Source organism: Octopus sinensis, linkage group LG16, assembly GCF_006345805.1.
Source record: "Octopus sinensis linkage group LG16, ASM634580v1, whole genome shotgun sequence".
Classification (NCBI taxonomy): Eukaryota; Metazoa; Mollusca; class Cephalopoda; order Octopoda; family Octopodidae; genus Octopus; species Octopus sinensis.
The window spans coordinates 16,845,719-16,873,571 of NC_043012.1; the positions used below are offsets into that span (position 1 = coordinate 16,845,719).

The 27,853-nt window shown below is 38.5% G+C and overlaps 1 protein-coding gene across 3 annotated transcripts in view; it reads left to right on the top strand.

The window, feature by feature from the left end:
- Positions 1-27,853, top strand: part of LOC115220350 (leucine-rich repeat serine/threonine-protein kinase 1-like) — a 235,349-nt gene that overhangs the window by 32,061 nt on the left and 175,435 nt on the right. For all 3 annotated transcript variants that reach the window (XM_036509925.1, XM_036509926.1, XM_029790458.2), the window contains exons 2-4: positions 12,322-12,572; positions 19,282-19,322; positions 26,996-27,161. In XM_036509925.1, coding sequence (XP_036365818.1) covers positions 12,341-12,572; positions 19,282-19,322; positions 26,996-27,161 — 439 coding nt within the window. In that variant the 5' untranslated portion in view covers positions 12,322-12,340. The remainder of the gene's footprint in view (positions 1-12,321; positions 12,573-19,281; positions 19,323-26,995; positions 27,162-27,853) is intronic.

Genomic DNA, 27,853 nt, shown 5'->3' on the forward strand with positions numbered 1-27,853 from the left:
ACAACAGCAAAGATAATGGTTTCCTTATCCTCTACTATACTACTCCTCTTTGCAACCCTCCTTGCAACCCTTTTCTCCTCCTGCTGCCCTCCCCTCCCTTTCCTACCACTACTCCCCTTCCTGCCACCCTTTTCCCTCCCCGCCCTGTCGCCCCTCCCCCTCCGCATCCCCCTTTCAACCAGTTTTCAATCATGAAATCTTGATTGTAATGACAAATCTTGCAAGATTTATTTATTTATTTATTTATTTATTCTGTCTGCTTGCCTCTATCTGCCTGTGTGCGTGTGTGTGTGTGTGTGTGTGTGTGCGTGTGAATGTGTGTGTGTGTGTGTGTGTGTGTATGTATGTGTGTGTGTGTGTATCTGCCTCTCTGCTGTTGCTTTGATCTTGATTTCTTTAGACTTTGTGCAAGACTAAATTTATTTATTTTCCCCTGTGAGGCTGTGTATAGTCAGCTTAATTGACCTTGGTTTATCACTGGTATTTATTTAAAGGGGTCAGTTTTTTTTTTTTTTTACGTTTAGAGCAGTGTGGCATGATCTTTTTGCAGGGACCTTGAAAACTGGTCACCAGTTGGAAATAGGGGCAGTTAGCCTCAGATCGGGTACCTAGCTGGAATGTTTGTAACAAAGTGGATAGATTCTGTTTAATGGCATCTCGAAGTCTGGGTGGAAGTGGAGTTAAGGAAACCAGAGGTTGGAAGGTGAAGTTAGCCATGATGGGATATGAACCCAGCTCACTGAGAGAGAAGAAATGAAGGAGATAGAGAGAAAGGGAGAGAAGAGAGTGGCTGTGTGGTAAGGAGCTTGCTTCCTGACCACATGGTTCCAGGTTCAGTTCCGCTGCGTGGCACCTTGGGCAGGTGTCTTCTACTATAGCCTCGGGCTGACCAAAGCCTTGTGAGCAGATTTGGTACACAGAAACTGAAAGAAGCTTATCATATATATATATATATATATATAGCGAGATCGTTGCCAGTGCGGCTGGACTGGTTTCTGTGCAGGTGGCACATAAAAAGCGCCATTTGAGCGTGGCCATTGCCAGTACCACCTAACTGGCCCTCGTGCCAGTGACATGTAAAAGCACCCACTACACTCTCAGAGTGGTTGGCGTTAGGAAGGGCATCCAGCTGTAGAAACTCTGCCAGATCAGATTAGAGTCTGGTTTGCCAGACCTCAGTCAAATCGTCCAACCCATGCTAGCATGGAAAGCGGACGTTAAATGATGATGATGATGATGTATATATTTATGTGTGTCTCTGTCTGTCCTCGCATCATTGCTTGACAACTGATGTTCGTATGTTTATGTCCCCGTAACTTAGCAGTTCAGCAAAAGAGACTGATAGAATAAGTACTAGGCTTCCAAAGAATAAGTCCTGGGGTTGATTTGTTCGACTAAAGGTGGTGCTCCAGCTTGGTCACAGTGAAATGACTGAAACAAGTAAAAGAGAAAAAGGGAGAGATCTAAATTATTGTTTCTAACATAGACACAAGATCTGAAATTTGAGAGGGAGGGAAGTTATTTGATTAAATAAAATTGCCCCTGGTATATGACTGGTATTTTATTTTATTGATCCTGGAGGCATGAAAGATAAAGGTGACCTTAGTGTGATTTGAACTCTCGGCATAGAGCTTAGACAAGTGTCCTCAGGTCATTTTGTCTGATGGTCTAACTTTTCTGCTAAACTTTCCCAACCATATGGTTCCAGGTTCAGTCAATGCCTTTTCCAGTCTCAGACTGACCAAAGCCTTGTGAATGGATTTGTTTGGCAGAAACTAAAAGAAGCCCATTGTGTGTGTGTGTGTGTGTGTGTGTGTGTGTGTGTGTATGTATATCTGTCTGTCTGACACAAAATCACCCCCTCTAATGCCCCCTCTCCTCTTGAAGGATCTTTGTCTTCCTCCTCCAAGTTATTTGGTGACCCTGCCAGTGTTGATGCCATGCAAAATGCATCCAGTCCACACTCCAAAGTGGTTGGCATTTGGAAGGGCATCCAGCTGTAAAAACCATAGCAAAACAGACCTTTGCCTGTGCTTGTGCCACGTAAAAAGCACTGAGTCCACTCTGCTGGGTGGTTGGTATTAGGAAGGGCATCCAGCTGTAAAAACCATGCCAAAACAGACACAGAAGCATGGTGCGGGCTCCTGTCTAGCCAGCTCCTGTCAAACCGTCCAACCCATGCCAGCATGGAAGGCGGATGTTAAACAATGATGATGATGATATATAAGATAATATTTAACTCTCACTAAAAGTGGATGTTGTTAGAACATAGAATACTGTTTATTTGCTATTTGGTATTAAGTCTGCTTCTGTCATTATCAATTATGTGTGCATGTATGTGGGTATCCCCCATAACAGCTTGACAACTGATGTTGGTTTGTAAGGGACTGATGGAATAAGTGTCAGGCTTAAAAGACAAATACTGGGGTTGATTTAACTAAAACCCTTCAAGGCAGTGCTCCAGCATGGTCACAGCCCATGAGCGAAACCAGTTGAAGTTAAAGAAAATATGAAATACATTGATAGAAGGCCATAAATTTTGAGGGAAGGGTACAATATACATTATTTACATTATTTATATTTGACGGATATTTGTCCTCATCTTGTTTGTTGTTAATGCAACATTTCAGCTGATATACCCTCCAGCCTTCATCATAGGTCACTGCCTGGAATCGAACTTGGAATCTTAGGGTTAGTAGCCCGCGCTCTTAACCACTATGCTATATGCCCGTGGGTACAATAATATAACTCATACCCCAGTGTATCACTGGTACTCGATTTACTACATCCCTTCCCCTTCTCATGGGATGAAAAGCAAAACAGACATGAGTGAGATTTCTGCTCAGCATCTAAAAGGAATTGGCATTAAATACTGCCAGGAATCTAATCCTTCTCATAACTGTTCTTGTCACTCATCACCCTAAATACCATGAAGATATCTAGTTTGGTGCTTCGCTAATCCTGTTGACTCACAAACATCTTAGAACATCGATTGCTTTTTTTCATGTTTTTTCGTCTTCAGTTTTTTTGACTAGTCATTTTGGTAGCAGAGGAGCAGAGAGATGAGGAGGATGTGGGAAAATTTCTTTAAGCTTTCTCCAATAAGATAAGTGTTGTAAAGCAAATGTATGGTTTCATTTGAGAATTAAAACTGGATTGGCTGATGTGGATTAGAGTAATCTCACTACATTTGCATTTACTCAAGTTGCTTCTAGAAATAACAACCAAAATCTCCCTCAAATCACGCTCTGCTGTCTTCCCCACTGCCCCTTTATTTGTCTGGTCTGAAGGAAGGAGCTATGTTCATAGCTTTTGCAGGCCCTTTAAGTCCAGCGAGATTAATTTAGTTAATGTTCTTTTTGAATGAAGAAGTGCCACAATGGTGTGGCTGATGGTTGCAACAATAGACAAAGGATGAAGACATGTGTTGCTGGTAGATATGAGTTGGAATCAGGCTGTGAATAATGAATGCACAACATCTGTGAACAAGTAACAGAATCTTATTTCATAATTTTCGTGTTGGTCATGAATTAGAAACTGCAGCAACAAAGTTTACACACTGGAAAGACTATTATAATATATAACTCTTACACTATTATAATATATAACTCTGGCCCCCGTGCAGGTGACACGTAAAAGCACCATCCGTTCGTGGCCGTTTGCCAGCTCTGTCTGGCCCCGTGCCGGTGACACGTAAAAACACCATCCGTTCGTGGCCGTTCGCCAGCTCTGTCTGGCACCTGTGCAGGTGGCACGTAAAAAACACCCACTACACTCGCGGAGTGGTTGGCGTTAGGAAGGGCATCCAGCCGTAGAAACACTGCCAAATCTGACTGGGCCTGATGAAGCCTTCCGGCTTCACAGACCCCAGTTAAACCGTCCAACCCATGCTAGCATGGAAAACGGACGCTAAATGATGATGATGATGATGATGAAATAGTTGATTGAAAAAAGTTCTGTAAGTAATAAGTGCAGAAGTGGCTGTGTGGTAAGTAGTTTGCTTCTCAACCACATGGTTCTGGGTTCAGTCCCACTGTGTGGTTCTTTGGGCAAGTGTCTTCTACAATAGCCTCGGGCCGACCAAAGACTTGTGAGTGAATTTGGTAGATAGAAATTGAAAGGAGCCCATTGTATATATCATCATCATCATTGTTTAACGTCTGTTTTCCATGCTAGCATGGGTTGGACGGTTCGACCAGGGTCTGGGGAGCCAGAAGGCTACATCAGGCACCAGTCTGATCTGGCAGTGTTTCTACAGCTCAATGCCCTTCCTAACGCCAACCACTCTGTGAGTGTAGTGAGTGCCTTTTACGTGCCACTGGCATGGAGGCCAGTTGAGGCAGCGCTGGCAACGGCTAACTTCAGATAGATCTTTTTATATATATATACCGTAAGGTTGTGAGTTCGAATCCCAGACCGGGCTGCGTGTTATGTTCTTGAGCAAGACACTTTATTTCACGTTGCTCCAGTTCACTCAGCTGTAGAAATGAGTTGCGATGTTACAGGTGCCAAGCTATATCGGCTTTTGCCTTTCCCTTGGATAACAGTGGTGGCCTGGAGAGGGGAGGCCTGTATGCATGGGTGACTGCTGGTCTTCCATAAACAACCTTGCCCGGACTTGTGCCTGGAAGGGTAACTTTCTAGGGGCAATCCCATGGTCAGTCATAACCGAAGGGGTCTCAACATATATATATATATGTATATGTTTGTATCTGTGTTTGTCCCACCACCATCGCTTGACAACTGATGGTGTGTTTACGTCCTCGTAACTTAGTAGTTTGGCCAAAGAGACTGATAGAATAAGTACTAGGCTTACAGAGAATAAGTCCTAGGGTCGATTTGCTTGACTAAAGGTGGTGCTCCAGCACAGCCGCAGTCAAATGACTGAAACAAGTAAAAGGGTAAAAGAGAAAGATGCCAGGTAAGGAGAAAATATACACTTTAAGTTCATGCTGTTGAACAATAGCGGCATATTGAGGTTGAGTAAGAGCTGTGATAATCATCATCATCATCATCATCATCATCATTTTACGTCCGCTTTCCATGCTAGCATGGGTTGGACGGTTCAACTGGGGTCTGGGGAGCCCGAAAGCTGCACCAGTCCAGTCAGATCTGGCAGTGTTTCTACAGCTGGATGCCCTTCCTAATGCCAACCACTCCGAGAGTGTAGTGGGTGATTTTATGTGCCAGGCGACACAGGTGCCAGACGAGGCTGGCAAACGGCCACGCTCGGATGGTGTTTTTTATGTGCCACCGACACAGGTGCCAGACGAGGCTGGCAGACGGCCACGCTCGGATGGTGTTTTTATGTGCCACCGACACAGGTGCCAGATGAGGCTGGCAAACGGCCACGATCGGATGGTGTTTGTTACGTGCCCACAGCACGGAGGCCAGTCGATGCGGTACTGGCTACGGCCACGTTCGGATGGTTTTCTTGTGTGCCACGTGCCACCGGCACTGGTACCACAAGATACAATTCCATTGATGTTCATCTATTTTGATTGTTTTGATTTGATTTGATTTTCACTTGCCTCAACAGGTCTTCACAAGTGTCACAAGAAGGAAGGTATGCACAGGTGGACTGACTACGTCCCAGGTAGGGGCCACAGGTTATGGCCTGACTAGTCTTGCCGGGTCTTCGGATGGTGTTTTTATGTGCCACCGACACAGGTGCCAGATGAGGCTGGCGAACGGCCACGATCGGATGGTGTTTGTTACGTGCGGTACTGGCTACGGCCACGTTCGGATGGTTTTCTTGTGTGCCACCGGCACTGGTACCACAAGATACAATTCCATTAATGTTCATCTATTTTGATTTGTTTTGATTTGATTTGATTTGATTTGTTTTGATTTCATTTTGATTTTCACTTGCCTCAACAGGCCTTCACAATCTATATATATAAAACTGTAGTTGTGTGAGTGTCTGTCCCCTTCGATTTAGATTCCTAACTACTCCCACATTTTGCGGTGCAGTTTAACCAAATTCGGGTATCTTATAGTCGTGATTCATATCGAGCCCGTCTGGGTATTAGCGCGCATCTACGATGAGTCTACGATTTAAAAAATAATTTAACATCATTTTTTATTCCATTTTCATGCATATTTTTTCGTGTGTCGATGGCGGCGGAGTTGGCGTCCACGCTCACACCTGCACCTGTGGGGAAGGGAGTGTAAGGAAATCAACGTCGTAAAGCGTTGTCAAGGAGACCAGCGTTCTTTTAGAACGACTTCATGGCTTGAAGACACCAAAACAGAAATGGCTAAGAAAGCCCCAATTGGCATCTATAAGGGAAGTAACTCTCTAAAAATGCTTATATAGTTATTTCCCTTACAAACCCGAGCAACGCCGGGCGATACTGCTAGTTACTATTAAAAGCAGCAAAATGAGTATGTGGTTTGCTGTGGGTGGCCATAAACTAAAGATTGGCACTCGAAACATGACTCTTTGTAAGTCTTGTTAAGAGAATATTCTGGAGGGTTCTAAAATGATCTATCATGTAATGTCTCACTATTGGTTTGTCTATAACTCAGCTGATCACATGAAAAATCTGTTATTAAGCTGTGATTTTAACTTGACAATTCGTTGATTCAGGTGTCCTGGGGAAATTTCGAACCTGGGTTCTCACTCCTAAGGTATTTTTCAATGTTATCATTATTATTATTATTCTTATTATCATCATTATTATTATCGTTATTATTATTATTATTATTATTATTATTCAGGTCACTGCCTGGAATTAAACTTAGAATCTTGGGATTAGTAGCCCGTGCTCTTAACCACTACTCCAGTTTTGAATCTTGCTACAGTACAAAATGTCAAGGGAGAGGTATTCTGAGGAGGAAGTATGTAGAATGGCAATTGATACCGAGTCTGGCTTGAGTGAAGAGTACCAAATGATTAACAGTAGGAGGGATAAGTGTGTCAAGAATGCCTGAGTAGTGGCAGTATGAGATTAACCAGCTTCAAGGAACAGAAGGTTCTACTGTTGTAGATATCCCCCCCAAAAAAAAAGCCAGGAATGGGATGAGAAAACATTAAAAAAATGTGAGGATCATCATCATCATCATCATCGTTTAGCGTCCGCTTTCCATGCTGGTATGGGTTGGACGGTTCAACTGGGGTCTGTGAAGCCAGAAGGCTGCATCAGGCCCAGTCTGATCTGGCAGTGTTTCTGCGGCTGGATGCCCTTCCTAATGCCAACCACTCCATGAGTGTAGTGGGTGCTTTTTACGTGCCACCCACACAGGTGCCAGATGGAGCTGGCAAATGGCCACGAACGGATGGTGCTTTTACGTGCCACTGGCACGGGGCCAGGCGAGGCTGGCAACGGACACGAACGGATGGTGCTTTTACGTGCCACCGGCACGGGGGCCAGTCGGGGCATGTTAATGTTGTTCTCGTTGAGAACAAAAGAGATGATGGTCATAGCTGGAATAGTGTACTGTCAGTTTTGGCTTGTTCAAACTGACCTTGGGCTGAACAGCAACGGTGTCAGTTTGCTTGTTTTTGCTCTAAACCAGGCAAGGGCAGCCCTTTTTGAGAAGCAGCCTGCATGAGATGTAACTCATCGTCAGGTGGGCCACTCTACTAAAAAAAATTTCTGCTATTTAGAAAGTTCTCTGGGTCTCAGTTTGCTGTTGACTGCCTTAACCCTTTAGCATTCAAACCGGCCATATCCGGCCAAAATATTTAACCTGTTTTATATTGAAACTGACCAGATCTTGCCTCTCACCTCAGCCCTACCATGTCCATTCTAAAACTAAAAAATCACATCACTGAAATCTCTAAACTACAAGATAATGCAGGATTAACTCAAACCATTTTAAATAAACAAACATCACATTTGACAGAATAATCTGAACACTAAAGGGTTAAACTGTCTTACTCTTAACCCTGACTAGTTTCAGGTTGAAAGCTGCGGTCATACTGGAGCACCACTGTTTAAAAAGCAAGAACAAATCCTGAAAGGCATGTTAAACTGATGCTTTAATGGTTCTGCCATTTACTTTCTGTGTCTGGTATCCTTCAAATGACATCACAAGTCCTTCAGTGTTCATATAAGCTTTATGTTTGCTGTGATAAGAGAGTTTCTGCATTGCTACTTGACCTGCAGGAAATAGCTATTAAGTCTCCTTCAAATTCATATTTCAACAACTTAAAAAATGATAACATTAGAAAATGTATTCCAGAAGACAGGATGGTCATGGCTAGAACCCCTTCAATCATAACGCAGCTTGGTCAACATTGAACTATCGATTAAACAACAACATCTACTGGTCTGATACAGCTAGCTTCTCTTTGCTCTTTCTTTCGTAGGACTCCTTTCTGCTCTAAAGTATTTTCCTAGTGAGAACCTCGATTGTGTGTATTTAATTGTGCCACTGGTTTTAGGTTTTCTGTGACAGGACCAAAGAATCCCTTCTAAATTGGGTCAGCTCTTATTCTGAGTTACTACTCCATTGATAACACACACTTGCATGCACACTCACACACACACTTGCATGCACACGCGCACACACATTGTAGTTGCCAGCTCACAGACAAGTGTGGCCTTTCCTGACAAAGTTTCTTGTCCTAAATGCTAAACACAATGGTTATCTGCAATGCAGTACTGAAAGTGAAAGTAAATGACACCTTAACACATAAACAACTCACTTAAGTTTGGATCACAAGAAAATCTTTTACAAATTGTTGAAGGAGCCTCAAATGGCACAAATAAATTTAATAGAGTTGGACTTTAATCGATATAAAGGTGACCACTACACAGCTCCAAGTTAAGAGCCAGTAGGCTTAATATAAGCCCCACAGAGTGAATAATAAAAGTAATAATTTAAATAAGGAAAGGAGAAGTCAAATTGACATTACAATTTGTTTCCCTAAACACTATATTTTTATTCCATATCTCATACATGTTAAACATTTCATAGGAGTGGCTGTGTGGTAAGTAGCTTGCTTACCAACCACATGGTTCTGGGTTCGATCCCACTGCGTGGCACCTTGGGCAAGTGTCTTCTACTATAGCCTCGGGCCAACCAAAGCCTTGTGAGTGGATTTGATAGACGGAAACTGAAAGAAGCCCATCGTATATATATATATATATATATATATATATGCATGTGTGTGTTTGTGTGAGTGTGTTTGTCCCCCTAGCATTGCTTGACAACCGATGCTGGTGTGTTTATGTCCCCGTTACTTAGCGGTTTGGCAAAAAGAGACCGATAGAATAAGTACTGGGTTTACAAAAGAATAAGTCCCGGGGTCGAGTTGCTCGATTAAAGGTGGTGCTCCAGCATGGCCGCAGTCAAATGACTGAAACAAGTAAAAGAGAGTAAAAGAGAATATATACTGTAATATATAGAAGTATGTAATAATAATCCTATAGTCCATTTGCTTCCTCAGATGTCATCATTTGAAGGTACAATTGACCAAACGAATATTTTGGGATGAGTTCATTTGGGCATGTTTACTATATGTAAATAGAATAAACCCTGAAAGCTTTCAGTTGATATCTCCTGTAAGCTTTGAGGCAATTAATCTTAATAAAAAAGTATGAGATTACCATGAATTTGGAACAATAATATTACGTGTACTCTCTCTCTCTTTTACTCTTTTACTTGTTTCAGTCATTTGACTGCGTCCATGCTGGAGCACCGCCTTTAGTCGAGCAAATCAACCCCGGGACTTATTCTTTGTAAGCCTAGTACTTATTCTATCGGTCTCTTTTGCCGAACCGCTAAGTGACGGGGACGTAAACACACCAGCATCGGTTGTCAAGCAATGCTAGGGGGACAAACACAAACACACAAACACACACACACACACATATACGACAGGCTTCTTTCAGTTTCCGTCTACCAAATCCACTCACAAGGCATTGGTCGGCCCAGGGCTATAGCAGAAGGCACTTGCCCAAGATGCCATGCAGTGGGACTGAACCCAGAATCATGTGGTTGGTTAGCAAGCTACTTACCACACAGCCACTCCTGCGCCTGTACCATAATATTCCCTAACTTTAAACTGCCTTTTCCTCTAATCATGTAATTTCCTCTCAAACCTACTATTCCTTACCTCATGTATAGTTTAGTATATTGTTAGTTTAGTCTGAAAAATAACAAGATTAAACTATTTACTGGCATTGGTGTTAGGAAGGGCATCCAGAAACTCTGTAGAAACTCTGCCAGATCAGATTGGAGCCTGGTGCAGCCATCTGGCTCGCCAGTCCTCACTCAAACGATGATGATGATGATGATGTTCTATAAACTTGCATAACACTGATAAGATTCTCACCTCCAAAGCCAAGAAGTCCAGGAACAAATAAGAACAAGATCTTTGGTTTTGCAACGAGGTGCGGGTTATTTTGGCATTTCCTTCTCTGAGAGATAAGTCTAAACCAGGGGTCGCCAAACTTTTTTGACCATCGACCCCTTTTAGCCACTTCTCCTTCTGCATTGCTCCCCCCACCCTTTAGCCACTTCTCCTTCCACATTGACCACCCTCTTCATTTAAAATATCTTAATACCCTACCCTACCCTACCTATATCTTAAATGCGTACCGGGTATTGATGCTGGCAATTAAAATGTTAGGTAAAATATATACGTATGACAAATTAAGAAATTCTATTGAAGATGACACACTTTTTATATTTAAAACTATGAGTACGAGTATACAGTATTAGACTTTTAATTTTTATGAAATTATTTTACACACATATATATATACATACACACACACACATATATACTCATACATACACATATACACACATGCATACACACATACATAGATGCATATACATATGCACATACATTATATATACACATACATATACACTTACACATACATACATGCACATACACGCATACATATGCACATACATTATACATACACATACATATACATTTACAAATACATACATACACAATACACACATACATACACACGTACACATACCATACACACACACATACACGCACACATACATATACATACACATTGCGTAGCCGTTTAGTCTATTCAAATTAGTAACCAAATCTCCTTAAATTATTACTAATTATTACTAATTATTTGATTGTTTGTTGCTATATGGAGGCCTCATTATTGGCTTGTGTCTTTACTGTTGGGTGTGGTTTTATTGCTATCCCTATTTAACCCCAGGCCAGCCCTGATTGGCAGAACTATGGTAAAAACACTCAAGTTATGAACATCCTGTCTTCCTAAAGATGTCCTTTCTCTTTTGATATGATAAAGCTTCATTTGAAGGAGATTTGGTTGCTATTTCTTGCCAGTTGAGCAATCATATAAAGGCTCCCTTGGCGGTTGTTGTTGATGTTGAATTTGTTGATTGTAACTATTGTTGAATGTGGCATAGTGGTTAAGGGTGTTGGATTCTTGATTGTAAGATTGTGGTTTCGGTTCCTGGACTGGGTGTCACATTATGTTCTTGAGCAAAACCTTTCATTTCATGTTGCTCCAGTCCACTCAGCTGGCAAAAAGGGAGTAATCCTCCGATGGACTATCTTCCCGTCCAGGTGGGGACTATCTCCGCCATTGAAATTGGGAAACTGGCCCTTATGAGCCTGGCACAGTTCAAGAAGAAAACATTACCTTTACCGTTATCTGTTGTTAATGCTGATGTTGTAGCTGTTGTCAGTGTGTTTGTTCAGTTCTATATTTAAGAGATGAGGAATTATGTACATTATTTACATTTGACAGATATTTGTCCATAAGCATATGGCATAGTGGTGAAGAGCATGGGCTACTAACCCCAAGATTCCAAGTTCGATTTCAGGTAGTGACCTGAATAATGATAATAATTATAATAATAGTAATAATAATGATAACAACATCGAAAAATACCTTAGGAATGAGAACCCATGTTCGAAATTTCCCCAAGACAGCTGATGAAGGCTGGAGGGTATATCAGCCGAAAAAGGCGGCGAGCTGGCAGAACCGTTAGCACGCCGGGCGAAATGCGTAGCCGTATTTTGTCTGCTGTTACGTTCTGAGTTCAAATTCCGCCGAGGTCGACTTTGCCTTTCATCCTTTCGGGGTCGATAAATTAAGTACCAGTTATGCACTGGGGTCGATGTAATCGACTTAATACCTATGTCTGTCCTTGTTTGTCCCCTCTTTGTTTAGCCCCTTGTGGGTAATAAAGAAATAGGTATATCAGCCGAAACATTGTGTTAACAACAAACACGATGAGGACAGATGTCCGTCAAATGTAAATAATGTAATGTGTTTGTTGTTGTTGATGTTTTCGCATTATAGACAGACAGACAGACATTGTAATATCGATATTCTTTCTCTTATGTTTCAGTGGTAGCCACGCTGAAAAGATGTCCAGCGAAGTGAATAACTCCGATACCCCCTGCGCCGGCCTGGATGAATGGCCTGGCCAGATGATACATCAGGCAGCCATCTACAACAACAGTGAGTTGATGCAGTGTCTACTGGAAGGAGACGAGTTGGCAAATGTTAACCAATTAGATAGCAGTGGTCGGACAGCTGTCTATACTGCAGTGACAAATAATAGTGTTGATTGTCTCAAATGGCTCATACATTATGGAGGTAAATAATGTCCAGCAAATTTGCTGCTTAGCTTTCCATTTTTTTATGGTTTTCATCTTTTTTTTTTCTTTTTATTACTTTTGTGTTTTGGTTTGCATGTTTTTCTTTTCTCAGTTTTGCTGCTACAGTCTGTGACCTGACAACTTGACTCATTAGATAATTAATTCTCTCATTATTGAAATTTAGTTTGTGCCTCTCTTTTATGCTCTCCCCATTGAATAGATATAGAACATAGTAAGTATATACATACATACATATATATATATATATATATCTATATACAACATGTATATATATATATATATATATATATATATAATAAATATTAGGGAATGAATCCAAAATTACAGGGAAAAATCAGATTTAGGGTTAAATCCAATTTTATAGTAAAATATTATATAATATAATTCGAGACAAAACCACTATTTTAAAACCAAACTGATTAGAAGATCGAAAATCCACCTGAAGATTGTCGGAGCAGACATGAAACATTTGTAGTGGCGGTTTATTTAATTTATATTAAAATTTTATGTATTGATTAAGTCTTTCCTTGTTTGGTTTTAAAATAGTGGTTTTGTCTCGAATTATATTATATATATATATATATATATATTGTACATATCATCATCAGTTAACGTCTGCCTTTCATGCTGGCATATATATATATATGTATGTATATATGTGTGTGTGTGTGTGTGTATGTATGTATATATATATATGTTTGTGTATATATATATGTATATACATGTATATATAAATGTATATATTTATATATGTGTATATATGTATATATATATGTATATACATGTATATATAAATGTATATACATGTATATATATAAATGTATATACATGTATATATATATCTGTATATACATGTATATATATATATATGTATGTATATACATGTATAACGAAGTCACGTCTTGTCCTTACCACCGAAACGTGGAGTAGACGAAACATGGACAACTGAAGAAGGAGAGTATTCCTTGTGTTGTATGTCTTGTACTCTGTTTTTTCGTTGTTTGAAAAATAGTTCGTTTCCATGTTTTTGTTTTTATGTTTTCGTTTCTCATTGTGTTCTATGCTTTTTTGATGTCCTGTACCAATATATGCATGTATATATACATATAGATGTAGGTATGTACATATATGTATGTATATATGCATATATTTATATATTATTTATATTAATATATATATATATATATATATATAATAAAATACACAGATAAACAAATGGAAGTAAATAACTATATACATTAACAAAAAAAAATTAATTTAACTAAATACAATAAAAAATAATAATAAGTAGGTGTAAACACATGAACAAAATAAAAAAAAACAAATTACACGAACATGTATAAACAGGAGATACAAATATTACAGGCACTTCCCCCCCTACACTAAATAAACATAGACACACATGGGTGTATATGCATGCACAAATAAAGATACATACAATAGGAATACAAAATACAAAATCGCTGACCATTAGTAAGGAGAGACACACAAATAAGAAAGAAGAAAGCAAAGGACCACTGATGAGGTCACAGAAGTGTGTCAAAAGAACTCTGGCCGAAATAAGATTAAGATTAATGTAAAAAATAAATAAAGCTGAAGCAAATTAACACCAAGTATATAGTGCATGTGTTTTTATTGGCTAAACTGGCAACATGACCATTCCTAAATACAGCAACATCTGTTTCAACACACAATTTCACATCAAGAATCTTGCAAAACAAATATATAAACGTAATAATGTATATATATATATATATATAAATGGAAATTGTAGTTGTGATCCCCATGCCAGTGGCATGTAAAAAGCACCATCCAAACGTGGCCAATGCCAGTTCTGCTTTGACTGGTTTCTGTGCTGGTGGCATGTAAAAACCACCAACTGATCATGGTCATTGCTAGCCTCCTCTGGCCCCTGTGCCGATGGCACGTAAAAAGCACCCACTACATTCTCGGAGTCATTGGCATTAGGAAGGGCATCCAGCTGTAGAAACATAGCCAGATCAGACTGGAGCTTGGTGCAAACTCCTGATTTCCCAGACGCCACTTGAACTGTTCAACCCATGCCAGCATGGAAAACGGATGTTAAATGATAATATATATATATATATGTCTGTATATAAATTGTGGGTAATCCGATGCCAAGTGATGTAAGATAATAGATGTATACAATTAGATCTCAAGTAGAATTCGTGTTTAAATTCTGACTTTAAATGCAACTTGAAGTGTGAGTATGTCATGGTTGCCTAAGTGAGAATTGGCTGTAAGCTGTGTATTGATCAAGTAGGTGCATGGTGGACTTTCACAGATTTCTATCCACCAAATCCCTCATAAGGCATCAGTCATCCTAGGGCTATAGTAGAAGATATTTGCCCCAGAGGATGTGAATTGGGACTGAACCTGAAACCGCATGTGTGCTAGAATAAGTACTAGGCTTACAAAGAATAAGTCCTGGGGTTGATTTACTCAACTAAAACTGGTGACTGAAACAAATAAAAGCATACACACACACACACACACACACACACACACACACACACATATATATATATTATATTAAATTAGAGATAAAACCACTATTAGGCAAATCATACAATGAAAAACTTAAGCCAATACATAAGATTAATTAATTTATATTATTTTAAATATATATCAAAATTATTAAAAAAAGATATATATATATATATATATATATCTGTTTGTTCGTCTCTCCACCATTGCTTGACAACCGATGTTGGTGTGTTTATATCCCCGTAACTTAGCGGTTTGGCAAAAGAGACCGATGGAATAAGTACTAGGCTTGCAAAGGATAAGTCCAGGGATCGATTTCTTTGATTAAAAGGTGGTGCTCCAGCATGGCCACAGTCAAAATGACTGAAACAAGTAAAAGGATAAAAGAATTCCACAAATTTTTTTTTGTTTTGTTTAGTATTGTTAAAAAAAAAATAAAAAATGGCTCTCGTCCACGTCTTCTTTTTTTTTTTGAGTTTTGAGTTGGTAGACCATTGAAAAATTAGAGACAACATTGATGGTGTGAAGTTTAAGAAGTTGTTTTATTGATTGGTTTTTGCGTTTCAGAAAGACAATGAAGTTTATATATAGATAGCAGATTCTGATAGACAGTCTAAAGTGTAATGGCGGAAGAGAGACACGGAGTGGATATTCTAATATCTCTTTGCGTGCTCACAGACCATCGAAAGTCAAAGCAAACATTGATGGTGTGATGGAAAGAATCTTCGTTTACTGACTGATTTTTAAGTCTTGCAGAGAGAAGTCTGCACATTTATTTCTGTGTGCATATGTGTATATATGTGTGTGTGATAAATATATATATATGAATACACACACATGCATATATAAGTATTTATATATTTATTTAAGCACACATGTGCATATATGTGTATATATATATATATATATATATATATATATATATATATTGATATACACACTCACACGCAAATATTTACATATGTATGTGCATATATATATATATGTGTGTGTGTGTGTGTGGTGTAGATATAAACGTACATATGTTTGTACATATTTGCATGTGTATACATACATACACACACATATATATATGTATGTATACAAATGTACATATGTATGTACGTATTTGCATGTGTGTGTGTGTGTAATATATATATATATATAAGCCTGCATATTTTTACACACATGTATATACATATACACATTACATATATTATCTCTCTCTCTCTCTCTCTCTCTCTCTCTATATATATATATATATATATATATATATATATATACATATTTTCATGAGTGCATGCGTGCGTGTGTATTCAGTATATATTCAGCAGATTTTGGCAGGGCCCATTAAATCAAAATAATGGTGGTAGAGTGGAGAAGCAGCGAGGAGGAAGATTAGATGTCATAAACATTTTTTTTCTTCCTACTCATAAACCATTGAAAATTAGAGACAACATCGATGATGCGATGAAGATAAACTTGTTATTGGTTGATTTTGTGTTTGGTCGGAAAGAAGAACATTAATTTATATCTACATATAGAACAGCCTAGGAAACAGAGCCCATCTGTCATGTAGATGGTAGAAGTGGAGTGGATATTTATGTAAAGTGAGATGGACTGACCTGCTAAGAGTTAAATGTCTTGGCTATGGTTGTGTTCAACACTTAATGATGGAGATGCAAGCAGCTGACTCTGAGTTAACTTCGTGTTGTGTATATTCATCACCATTAACATTGTTTTAACATCCATTTTTTCATGCTGGTATGGGTCAGATGGAATTTATTGAGGTGGATTTTCTATGGCTGGATGCCCCTTTTTGTCACTAACCCATATCTATTTCCAGGGCCATTGCTAAGCCTCTGCAACCCCTGTGGTTACAAGGGGGCCCCCACGGTTGAAGGGTCCCATGTTAAGATCAGAGTATGTAGATGAGTTATCTTTTTACTTTGGTTAAATGTTAAACAAGGTTCCGGGTTCAGTCCCACTGCGTGGCATCTTGGGCAAGTGTCTTCTACTATAGCCCCGGGCTGACCAATGCCTTGTGAGTGGATTTGGTAGACGGAAACTGAAAGAAGCCTGTCGTATATATATATATATATATATATATATGTTGTGTGTGTGTGTGTTTGTGTGTCTGTGTTTGTCCCCCTAGCATTGCTTGACAACCGATGCTAGTGTGTTTACGTCCCCGTCACTTAGCGGTTCGGCAAAAGAGACTGATAGAATAAGTACTGGGCTTACAAAGAATAAGTCCCGGGGTCGATTTGCTCGACTAAAGGCGGTGCTCCAGCATGGCCGCAGTCAAAATTACTGAAACAAGTAAAAGAGTAAAGAGTAAGAATTAAACTATGTTAACTGAAAATTTCAAGAAATAAAATGGTAATACATTGTACCTGCAAAAATTCTTGTAAAAAAATTCTTGTACCAGACTTTGTGGATTATATATAATATCAATTGAACATGAGCTTAACTCTCAGCTTGATTATTCTGATTAATGATTTTGCAATGAGAAAAGTGTGCCATATTTGTCTTTGAAAGTTGTCTGAATTATAAAAGTGTTCTTTTATTCATATCTGGAAGTTTTACTTGAAATTTGTAGTACATACTTCCAAAAGTACATACTTCCAAATGTATGTCTAGTCTCTTATACAACCCTCCACCACAACTTTGTATTAATTACAATCTGTGTACATGAATTAATTACTAGAATTTTTAATGTAAAGTGATATTAGAAATTATAAAAAAAACGGTATTAGCCTGAAGAGAGAAACAGACCAAAGTGATGGAGGAGGCAAGCTGTGTGTGTGTGTTCATGATTTTAGTGTTAACAAATTGGTGCCCCAAGCTCCAATGCTTGCTTTGGCATAGTTTCTGTGGCTGGAAGCCCTTCCTAATGCCAACCACTTTACAAAGAGTACTAAGTGCTTTTTATATGACACCAGCCTTAGTGAGGTCACCAAGTGACTGACAAGGTGAGTTTTGGGAGGGTGTGTGTGTGTATAAGGCGAGTTCATCATCATCATCATCATCATCATCATTTAGCGTTCGTTTTCCATGCTAGCATGGGTTGGACGGTTTAACTGGGGTCTGTGAAGCCGGAAGGCTTCATCAGGCCCAGTCAGATTTGGCAGTGTTTCTACGGCTGGATGCCCTTCCTAACGCCAACCACTCCGTGAGTGTATATATATATATATATATATGTGTGTGTGTGTGTGTATGTATGTGTTTGTGTGTGTGGATTCATTAAGGACTGATTAGTGCAGGGGAATAGTCATGAGTGATTTGTTTTTGGTGCCTCATTTTTGTTTAGACAAACGGGTCTTTTTGAGCACAGCAAACTGATAACCAACTCAGTTCTTTGTTATCTTCTCCATGAAGTTTATTATCTGGAGGTTATTCTTTACCACTTCATTGCACATCTTGGGTCTTCTTTCACAGGTTCCATCCACATTTATCAGTTGGCTCTTCATTAATCAGCTGCCCTCATTCATACGCATAGCATCTTCTCCCTTGCATGCTACTTCTGATACCTCTTATGCCCAACTATTCTCTCGACATGTTTACGAGGCCAATGCAAGGGAAAAAAAAACAATTAAAGAAGTTTATATGAGTTACTCCCCCCCCCCCCTTATCTGTTATTTAATAACCAAAGCAACGTTTTGAAGTCCTGTAGAATCTTGTGTAATCACATGTAGTCTCACCTAGCATGGAGGCTAAGTGGAATGCTTGAAACATTTTGAAAGTTTCTACATGAAACCGTTGGTTGTATTGTTAATCATCAAGAAAAGAATAAAGCAACCAAATATGGTATTGAGTACTCTTTCTCACTGCCTATCACCACCACCACCACCATCATCATTGCTTAACGTCTGTTTTCCATGCTGGTATGGGTTGGACAATTCAGTAGGAGATGGCAAACTGGGGAGCTGTCCAGACTCCAGTTGTCTGTTGTAGTATGATTTTCGCAACTGGATGACCTTCCTAACACCAACCACTTCACAGAGGGTGCTGAGTACTTTGTACGTGCCACCTGTAAAGACCAAGCCTTTATGTATGGATGACAGCAATTTTATACATAATGTACATACATATGCATACATACATGAATGTATATGTGTATGAGAGAGAAAGAAAGAAAGAGAAAAAATGATTTATATTTTATATAATTAATTACAAAATATTTTAATTATTTTCAGCTAATCTGAACTTTCCGGGAGGCCCCAAATGTCACAACAATGTAAGTAGTCTGTTTATATTTGTTGATTTTTGTTGTAGTTTAATAGCTGCTAGTAGAAAGTTCCATCCAAAATAATTGTTGTTTTTTCCCTACTTATCATTCTTCTGTTGCTGTTCACTGATTTATGCTTCTCGAGTAAAGACCTCTCTACTCTATGTTGTTTGCTGTTTGTTCATGCTCTGGCAAGACTAAAAAGAGTACTCTCTTCCCTGTATTGTCTCCAAGAGTGTGATAGAAGGAGGAAGTATTTGAGAGAGAGAGAGAGAGAGATTGAAAAAGAGTAATTGACAGCTACGTGATGGTTGTTGGTAAGGAGATTGAATGAAATCTTCATAACTGAGAGAAGTGATGGAAAAGAGAGGATAACAGAAGATTGAGTATTAGAAGGGATCCAGCATGATAAAAATGAAAGGGTTGGTGTAATAGGAAACAAATAGAAAGAGAGGGAGACAACTACATGATGTTTTTGGTAAGGAAATTTGACAAAAACAGTATGATCAATGTAATGGGGGCAAGCGAGAGTGATAGAAGGGAGGCAGGGTGGTAGAATAAAGAATAAGGAACGTGTGAGAGGAAAAGAGGTAGATGTCTGCCATGTGCAGTAAAGGTGGAGGCCCTCTGCTCTATATGTGTGTGTGTGTGTGTATGTATGTGTGTATGAGGGAGGGAAAAAGTGAGAGTGATGGATGTCAATGCTGAATAAAAGGGAAGACATAATGAGGAGAGAGAGAGAGAGAGAGAGAGAGCACTAAAGAAGAGGGATAGTAAGAGGTGCATTAAATAAGGACAGATCCAGTACTTTGCCAGTCTGTGTTGTGGTATGATGGAAGAGAGACAGAGTGACAGTAGTGAACAACAGTGATAGAGAGTAACAGAGATGGTTGGTGGGAGCAAACTTACAAATTCAGTCTTTAATTATTATAATCCTAATTAACGAAACAATAGTATTGATTCTTTAATTATCATAATCCTAATTAATGAAACACTAGCATTGACGTAAGGTTATAATTAAGTTAAATTCGGTAGGTAACTTTTTTGTGTTTTTTTTGTTTGAAAAAAGCTGTAATGTTGAAAAACATATAGTTTTATAATAATGAATTTTTTTGTACAAAAAATAAAATTCCTCACAGAACAAGTATACATTTTAGTAATTTAGAAGTAAAAAATTAATGAAGCAGAAAAAGATAAAAACACAAGTTTTAATGCAAATTATTGTAATTGTAGATTTGTCCAAATTAGACAAATAAAAACAGATAATGATAATGTTTGTAATCTAGGCTATCTTTCAGAACATTCCTGAAATGTTTTGTGTATTCCTATGCTTTATAATGATGAGTAATTAATTCAGATTATTAGCAGAAATATTGAAAAAACAAAAGCAAAAAAGTGTCACATTCCTATTCTGAGATGAGGGGTGGTGTTTCGGTATCTTTGGTACTATATATACTGTAGGAGGAATCTTATAAATGAGGTTTAATACCTAATATCATACCAGACATTCCTTATGTATACTTCAACAAAATCCATCGTTTTTCCCAAATGTTCTGTTATACCCATGCATATACTTTATATGTCTTTGATGGCATAAAAGACACACAGGGATATTAGATGCATCTCAAATTCAACCGAACATATACAGGAAACAAAAAAAAAAAGTTCTTATTGCCTTAAAGCTTATGAGAGACCCAGCTTCGTATATAGGACGCAGGGTGATTTTTTTTTTTGAGACATTGTTTTTTTTTTTGTAAGAAGTACATCCTATATGCAAATGAGGTACAATTGATTACCATTATAGAAAAAAACCTCAAACAAATCCAATGACTGAAACAAGTAAAAGTTAAAGACAAAAAGATTGCATGTTCCATATATAGGCGCAGGAGTGGCTGTGTGGTAAGTAGCTTGCTAAGCAACCATATGGTTCCAGGTTCAGTCCCACTATGTGGCACCTTGGGCAAGTGTCTTCTGCTATAGCCTCGGGCCGACCAAAGCCTTGTGAGTGGATTTGGTAGACAGAAACTGAAAGAAACCTGTTGTATATATGTATATATATGTATATGTGTATGTGTGTATGTTTGTGTGTCTGTGTTTGTCCCTCTAGCATTGCTTGACAACCGGTGCTGGTATGTTTACGTCCCCGTCACTTAGCGGTTCGGCAAAAGAGACCGATAGAATAAGTACTGGGCTTACAAAGAATAAGTCCCGGGGTCGATTTGCTCGAACAAAGGCGGTGCTCCAGCATGACCGCAGTCAAATGACTGAAACAAGTAAAAGAGTAAAAGAAAAAATTCCAACGAGTTGTGAATAATCAACAATACTGCTGGATGCAATAAAGAAACTTCCAGATATATCTGGTTTTTAAATTGATCATATATTATATATATATATATATATATATATATTTACTTAGATATGTTTCAACCAAAGATTGGTCCAGGCCATGTCTAACTTAATAGCACCGCCTGATAGGATTATCTAAATCCTGTTTAAGTCAAATTTTGTAGTATCATGGTCCATTCAAGTAGTGAGTTCTTGTTGAGTGAGTTGTATCCAGGTATGGGTGGCTTATCTGGTATTCCTTGAAGAAATTTGTCCAGACTCCGTTTAAAGATGATGGGATCCTTTTCCTCTTTAATCAGTTTTGGGACAATGTTAAATAGGGCAGGGCCTGTTGAGGAAAAGAAATATATATACATGTATATATATAAGTTTAATATATATGTTTAATTAGAGGCGCAATGGCCCAGTGGTTAGGGCAGCAAACTCACGGTCTTAGGATTGCAGTTTCAATTCCCAGACTAGGTGCTGTGAGTGCTTATTGAGTGAAAACACCTAAACCTCCACGAGGCTCCGGCAGGGGGTGGTGGTGAACCCTGCTGTACTCTTTCACCACAACTTTCTCTCACTCTTTCTTCCTGTTTCTGTTGTACCTTTATTTCAAAGGGCCAGCCTTGTCACACACTCTGTGTCATGCTGAATCTCCCCGAGAACTACGTTAAGGGTACACGTGTCTGTGGAGTGCTCAGCCATTTGCACATTAATTTCACGAGCAGGCTGTTCCATTGATCGGATCAACAGGAACACTCGTCGTAACCGATGGAATACCTTCATATGTTTAATTTATATATGGATGGTGTGGTGAGAGAGGTCAATGCTAGAACCTCTTGTAGGGGAGTCCAAATGGAGGGAGAAAATGGAGAGAAATGGCAGGTGAGTCAGTTGTTGTTTGCTGATGATACAGTACTGGTGGCAGATTCGGAAGAGCAACTGAGGAGACTGGTTGTAGCGCTTGGAAGAGTGTGTGAGAGGAGGAAACTGGAAGTGAATGTAGCTAAGAGTAAGGTGATGAGATGTTCAAGAGATGGAATGGCTGGTAGGATGGATGTGAATATAAATGGTGAGATTTTAGAGGAGGTGAGTGTTTTTAAGTATCTGGGATCACATGTGACGGTGGATGGGTGGTGGGTGGTAGAGGAAGTGGGATACAGAGTGAGAGAGGGGAGTAAGATACTTGGAGTTGTGAAAGGTATGCTGAGAGATAAAAGGTTGAGTATGAAAGCGAAAAGAGGTGTGTATGAGGGTGTGATTGTGCCGACAATGTTATATGGTGCAGAGACGTGGGGTCTGAGAGAGGCGGAAAGGAGGTGACTAGATGTGTTTGAGATGAGATGTTTGAGGGCTATGGTTGGTGTGACAGGAATGGACAGGATGAGGAAAGAGGAGGTGCGAAGACGAGCAGGAATGATAGGAAAACTAACAACCAAATTGAATAGTCGAATGTCGAGGTGGTTTGGTCACATGTAGAGAATGGATGAGGAGCGTTTGGTGAGGAGGGTGATGAAGTGGTAGGTAGCAGAACCAGAGGCAGACCTCAGTTTGTGTGGATGGATGGAGTGAGGAAAGCTTTGATGGTTAGAGGCGTTGGAGTGAGAGAGGTGAGAGAGTTTATAAATGATAGGAAAACTTGGAGAGTATTTGTGGATGGATGAGTGAATTTTGATGTTGCTCAAACAGGTACAGAACCAGCATGATGTGGCGAGGGTAAACCAGCAGATACTGTCGGGCCCTGCTGCTGATATTAGGGTTGCGTTCTATGCCTTGATCTGAGCATGGAATGGGGTTCGCCCCTTTGAGCTGGGAAATGAATGGACTGCTTGGCGTGTGTCTTGCTGTTGCTCCCCACTCCTAACATATGGGGAATAGGCCTGAATATATATATATATATATATATATAATATATATATATATATATATATATATATATATATATATGTATATGTATGTATGTAATCAGCTGGCATTGTTGCAGAAGGAGATGTAAGGAACATCATTGTTTTTAGTTAAATAACTCTTATCATTTTTCCCAAATGTTTAAATATATCATCATCATTGTTGTCATCATCATCATTTAACATCTGTTGGCACGTAAAAGAACCCACTACACTCTCGGAGTGGTTGGCATTAGGAAGGGCATCCAGCTGTAGAAACTTTGCCAGATCAGATTGGAGTCTGGTGCAGCCTCTGGCTCACCAGTCCTCAGTCAAGCCGTCCAACCCATGCCAGCATGGAAAGCGGATGTTAAATGATGAGGATGATGATGATGATGATGATGTGATGATGATGATGATGATGATTGTATATTATTCTACTCCAAACAATTTATGATATCAAACATTTCAGTTGGGTTCATACAGATTTAAAAACACTCTGGCTATCTGGGAATTGTTCCAAATTTGTAGACATGAAGGTGGTGTCTAATAGCTAAATGAATAAATAATGGTATTCTTAAAATAGACGAGAGATGAGTTAGGTTCTTTGTAACAAAAGAAATAATTGGGTCAAAGTCTGGTTAGAAAAATGGAAAGCAAGGAAATTTGTAGATTATGGTATATTGGTGCTGGCATGGCTGTGTGGTTTTGAGTTTAGACCCATTGTGTGGCACCTTCGACAAATGTCTTCTGCTATAGCCCTAGGCTGATCAAAAGCCTTGTGAGTGGATTTGTAGACAGAAACTGGAAGAAGCCTGTGTGTATGTGTGGGTGCTTCTTTGTTTTGATTTCAAGTGATATCTTTCATTTCCAGTCTTCTGTGGAAACATGTAAAGCCATAGGGGGAAATATTACCTTCCTAGCAAACGGTTGAGGGTTGGCAGCTAGAGTGGCATCTGGCCATAAAAGATCTGTCTCACTGAACCTTGTTTAACCCATGCAAGCATGGAAAAGTGGATGTTAACCCTTTTGATACCAAACTGCCTGAAACCACCCCAGGTTCTATGGTTTAACCCTTTAGCATTTGGATTGTTCTGTCACGTGTAATGCTTATTTGTTCACACTGTTTTGAATTAATCTATATTGTAATAAATATTACAATATTTACATTATTTACATTTGATGGATATTTGTCCTCATTTGGCGTAGTGGTTAAGAGTGCAGGCTACTAACCCCAAGATTCCAAGTTCAATTCCAGGCAGTGACCTAAGTAATAATAATAATAATGATAATAATAATAATGATAATGATAATCGTAATAATAATGATAATAGTAATAATAATGATAATGATAATAATAATGATAATGATAATAATAATAATAATAATAACAATAATAATAATAATAACAATAATAATAATAATAATAACAATAATAATGATAATAATAGAAATTGAAAAAATTGAAAAATGTGGCATCTCAAGGGGACTACAGTACCAGTGATTGTAGGATCTCTAGGAATGATAAAAAAAGGTACTGAAACCTATTTGAAAATGATACCAGGCTTACCATCCCTACAGGAAGTGCCAAAAATCTTATTAACTGGAACGGCTCTTATACTGAGAAGAGCATTATCGCTGTGAAAACAACATCCATTCATGAATTTATTTATTTATTAATTTTTAAATACATATTTTACCTGTGAATTTGCGCATGTAATCTGAGAATGCATACAATGAGCTTCTCTGCCCTAGGTGTACGGAAAACACTCGGCGAGAAACAGAAGAAAATTTGAAGAAAGAAAGAAAAAAAAATAACAATAATAATAATAATAACATCAAAAAATACCTTAGGGATGAGAACCCAGGTTCAAAATTTCCGCAAGACATCTGATGAAGGCTGGAGGGTATATCAGCTGAAATGTCCAACACATGCCAGCATGGACAACGGACATTAGATGATGATAATCATCATCATCATTATCATTGAAATCTCAAAGCTACAAGATAATGCATAATTAATTCAAAACGAAAAGAATAAATAAGTGTTATGTTTGATAGAATAATCTGAGTGCTAAAGGGTTAAAACAGTTGATAGTTTGAAAAAAAAATCTTTTCTTTTTTTAAACAAGAATTAGCAAAGCAAACAAAACCTGTGTTTGTCACAGAGAATTATTTGGTTCTCTGATATCTACTCTTAAAAGTTTTCAAATATCTATATCTGTGAATTCTTTGTCTTCCATATTGTATGACTGTTTGATCAGCATCATCATAACTACCTTTGAATGTCCATTTTCCATGCTGGTATCGGTTGGATGGTTTGACGTGAGCTGGTGAACCAAAGAACTGCTTCAAGTTCCAGTGTCAGCTTTGGCTTGGTTTCTGTAGCTAGATTCCTTTCCAAACACCAACCACTTCACGGTGTGATGGGTGTTTTTTATGTGGCTTTGGCATTGGTGAGGTCACCAAGTAACCCATAAGACAAGACCCCCTCAATTGAGTGGGGAAACAGTTTTGGGGGAAGTGGTTTTATGCCAGATGTTGAAGTAGGCTTCCACACAGTTTTTTGCCTCCCATATTCACTCAGAAAGCACTGGTCAGATGAGGGCCATAATAGAAGATACTTGCTCACTACTTCCAAGATAAATCTCACAGATGCTCTTGAAGTATCATCAGTGGTGTTTCTGGGGAGTTGGGGTTGGGGTTTCAGGTCTTTCAACATCAGGCTGACATTGTTTTCTCATTGAGCAACCACATGAAAGCTCCTTCAATTGTTTTTCCTGCATGCGTGTATGTATGTGTCTGTGTGTATGTTTATATGTTTGGAGTTGTATGAAATATACTCTTTAACCCTTAGCACTCAGATTACTCTGTCAAATGTAATGCATATCTATTCACAATGTTTTGAATTATTATCTTGTAGCTTCATAAGAAATGCTTTGAATAACCAAACGAACAGAGCCTAATAAAGCATATTTAGCGTTAGACAATTAACCAGCCCCTATAACCGAATAAACCCCAATTCTAGAAACACATGAAAACAACATTATTCTTATACCTCCAATTTCCACAAAAACATTTCAGTGATGTGTTTGTATATTTTTTTAGAATGATATTGTAGTGTATGGAAGGCAGCGAGCTGGCAGAAATGTTAGCATGCTGGGCAAAATGCTTAGCAATATTTTGTCTGGCTTTACGTTCTGAGTTCAAATTCCGCCGAGGTCGACTTTGCCTTTCATCTTTACTAGGTCGATAAATTAAGTACCAGTTGCGTACTGGGGTTGATCTAATTGACTGGAATCCTCCCCTAAAATGTCAGGCTTTGTGCCTAGAGTAGAAAAAGGATATTGTAGTGTATGGGTAAGAAATTGGATCTGGTCAGTTTAAACTTAAAACAGACAGAATATTTGGGCAGGATATGGCCAGATTAAATGCTAAAGGGTTAAACATGTATTTCTTCTGTTGCAGACACCACTCCATGTTGCTGTGGAGAAAGGCTTCAAGGACATTGTTGTCACCCTTCTTGATGCTGGCGCTGACCTCAATGCCTTAAATGTATTCAACTTGACCCCAGTGAAAATTGCTGAACTGCGAGGGGATGTGGAGATCTACAGCTGTTTATTAAGAGAGAAAGGTAAATCCCTTGTGGTTATTTAATTAACATCATTACCTTTTAACCCATTGCCTGCCATGAGCCCCATTTGGGGATCTGCTAAAAACAGTCTCACTACCAGTTGTTCGTAATATTTAAAATGAATTGCTTAAGTACATTGCATTTGCAGAGGTGTGTTTAACAATATTTAGGAGTTAAAGTTTGTCGTTATGAGCTCCGGCTGATTCTAGAGGACATTTTATGTCATAAATCGCAATTTTTGAACTACAGAAAAATTGACTGTTTTGAAAACGTTTTTTTTTTTTTTGCATTTCCCATCTATTATATCATTCATATATATTTCATACACATTTGCATTTGATACTATAGTTTCAAAAAAACTAAAATGTTTATTATTGCAATTGAATAGAAAAGGATAAGGATGCTTTTCTTCAGCTATCCCAATTTGGGACTTTTGAAAAATTTATCTTAATTTCCCAAATGATCCACATATGAAGAAAATTTAAATACTATATATTATTTTAACTTCTAAGACACCTGGCAAAGCCAAAAAATATGAATAAAAGAATTTGGCAGTTAATGGGTTAATGAATTAAATTATTTTTTAATGGCATAATCAGGAAGAAGTAATTGTACGAAGAACTTTGCAAGTGTTTCTAAGACTGCAGAAATTGATAAGGTTTAAATTCAGTTTGAACATATTTACAAAGCAA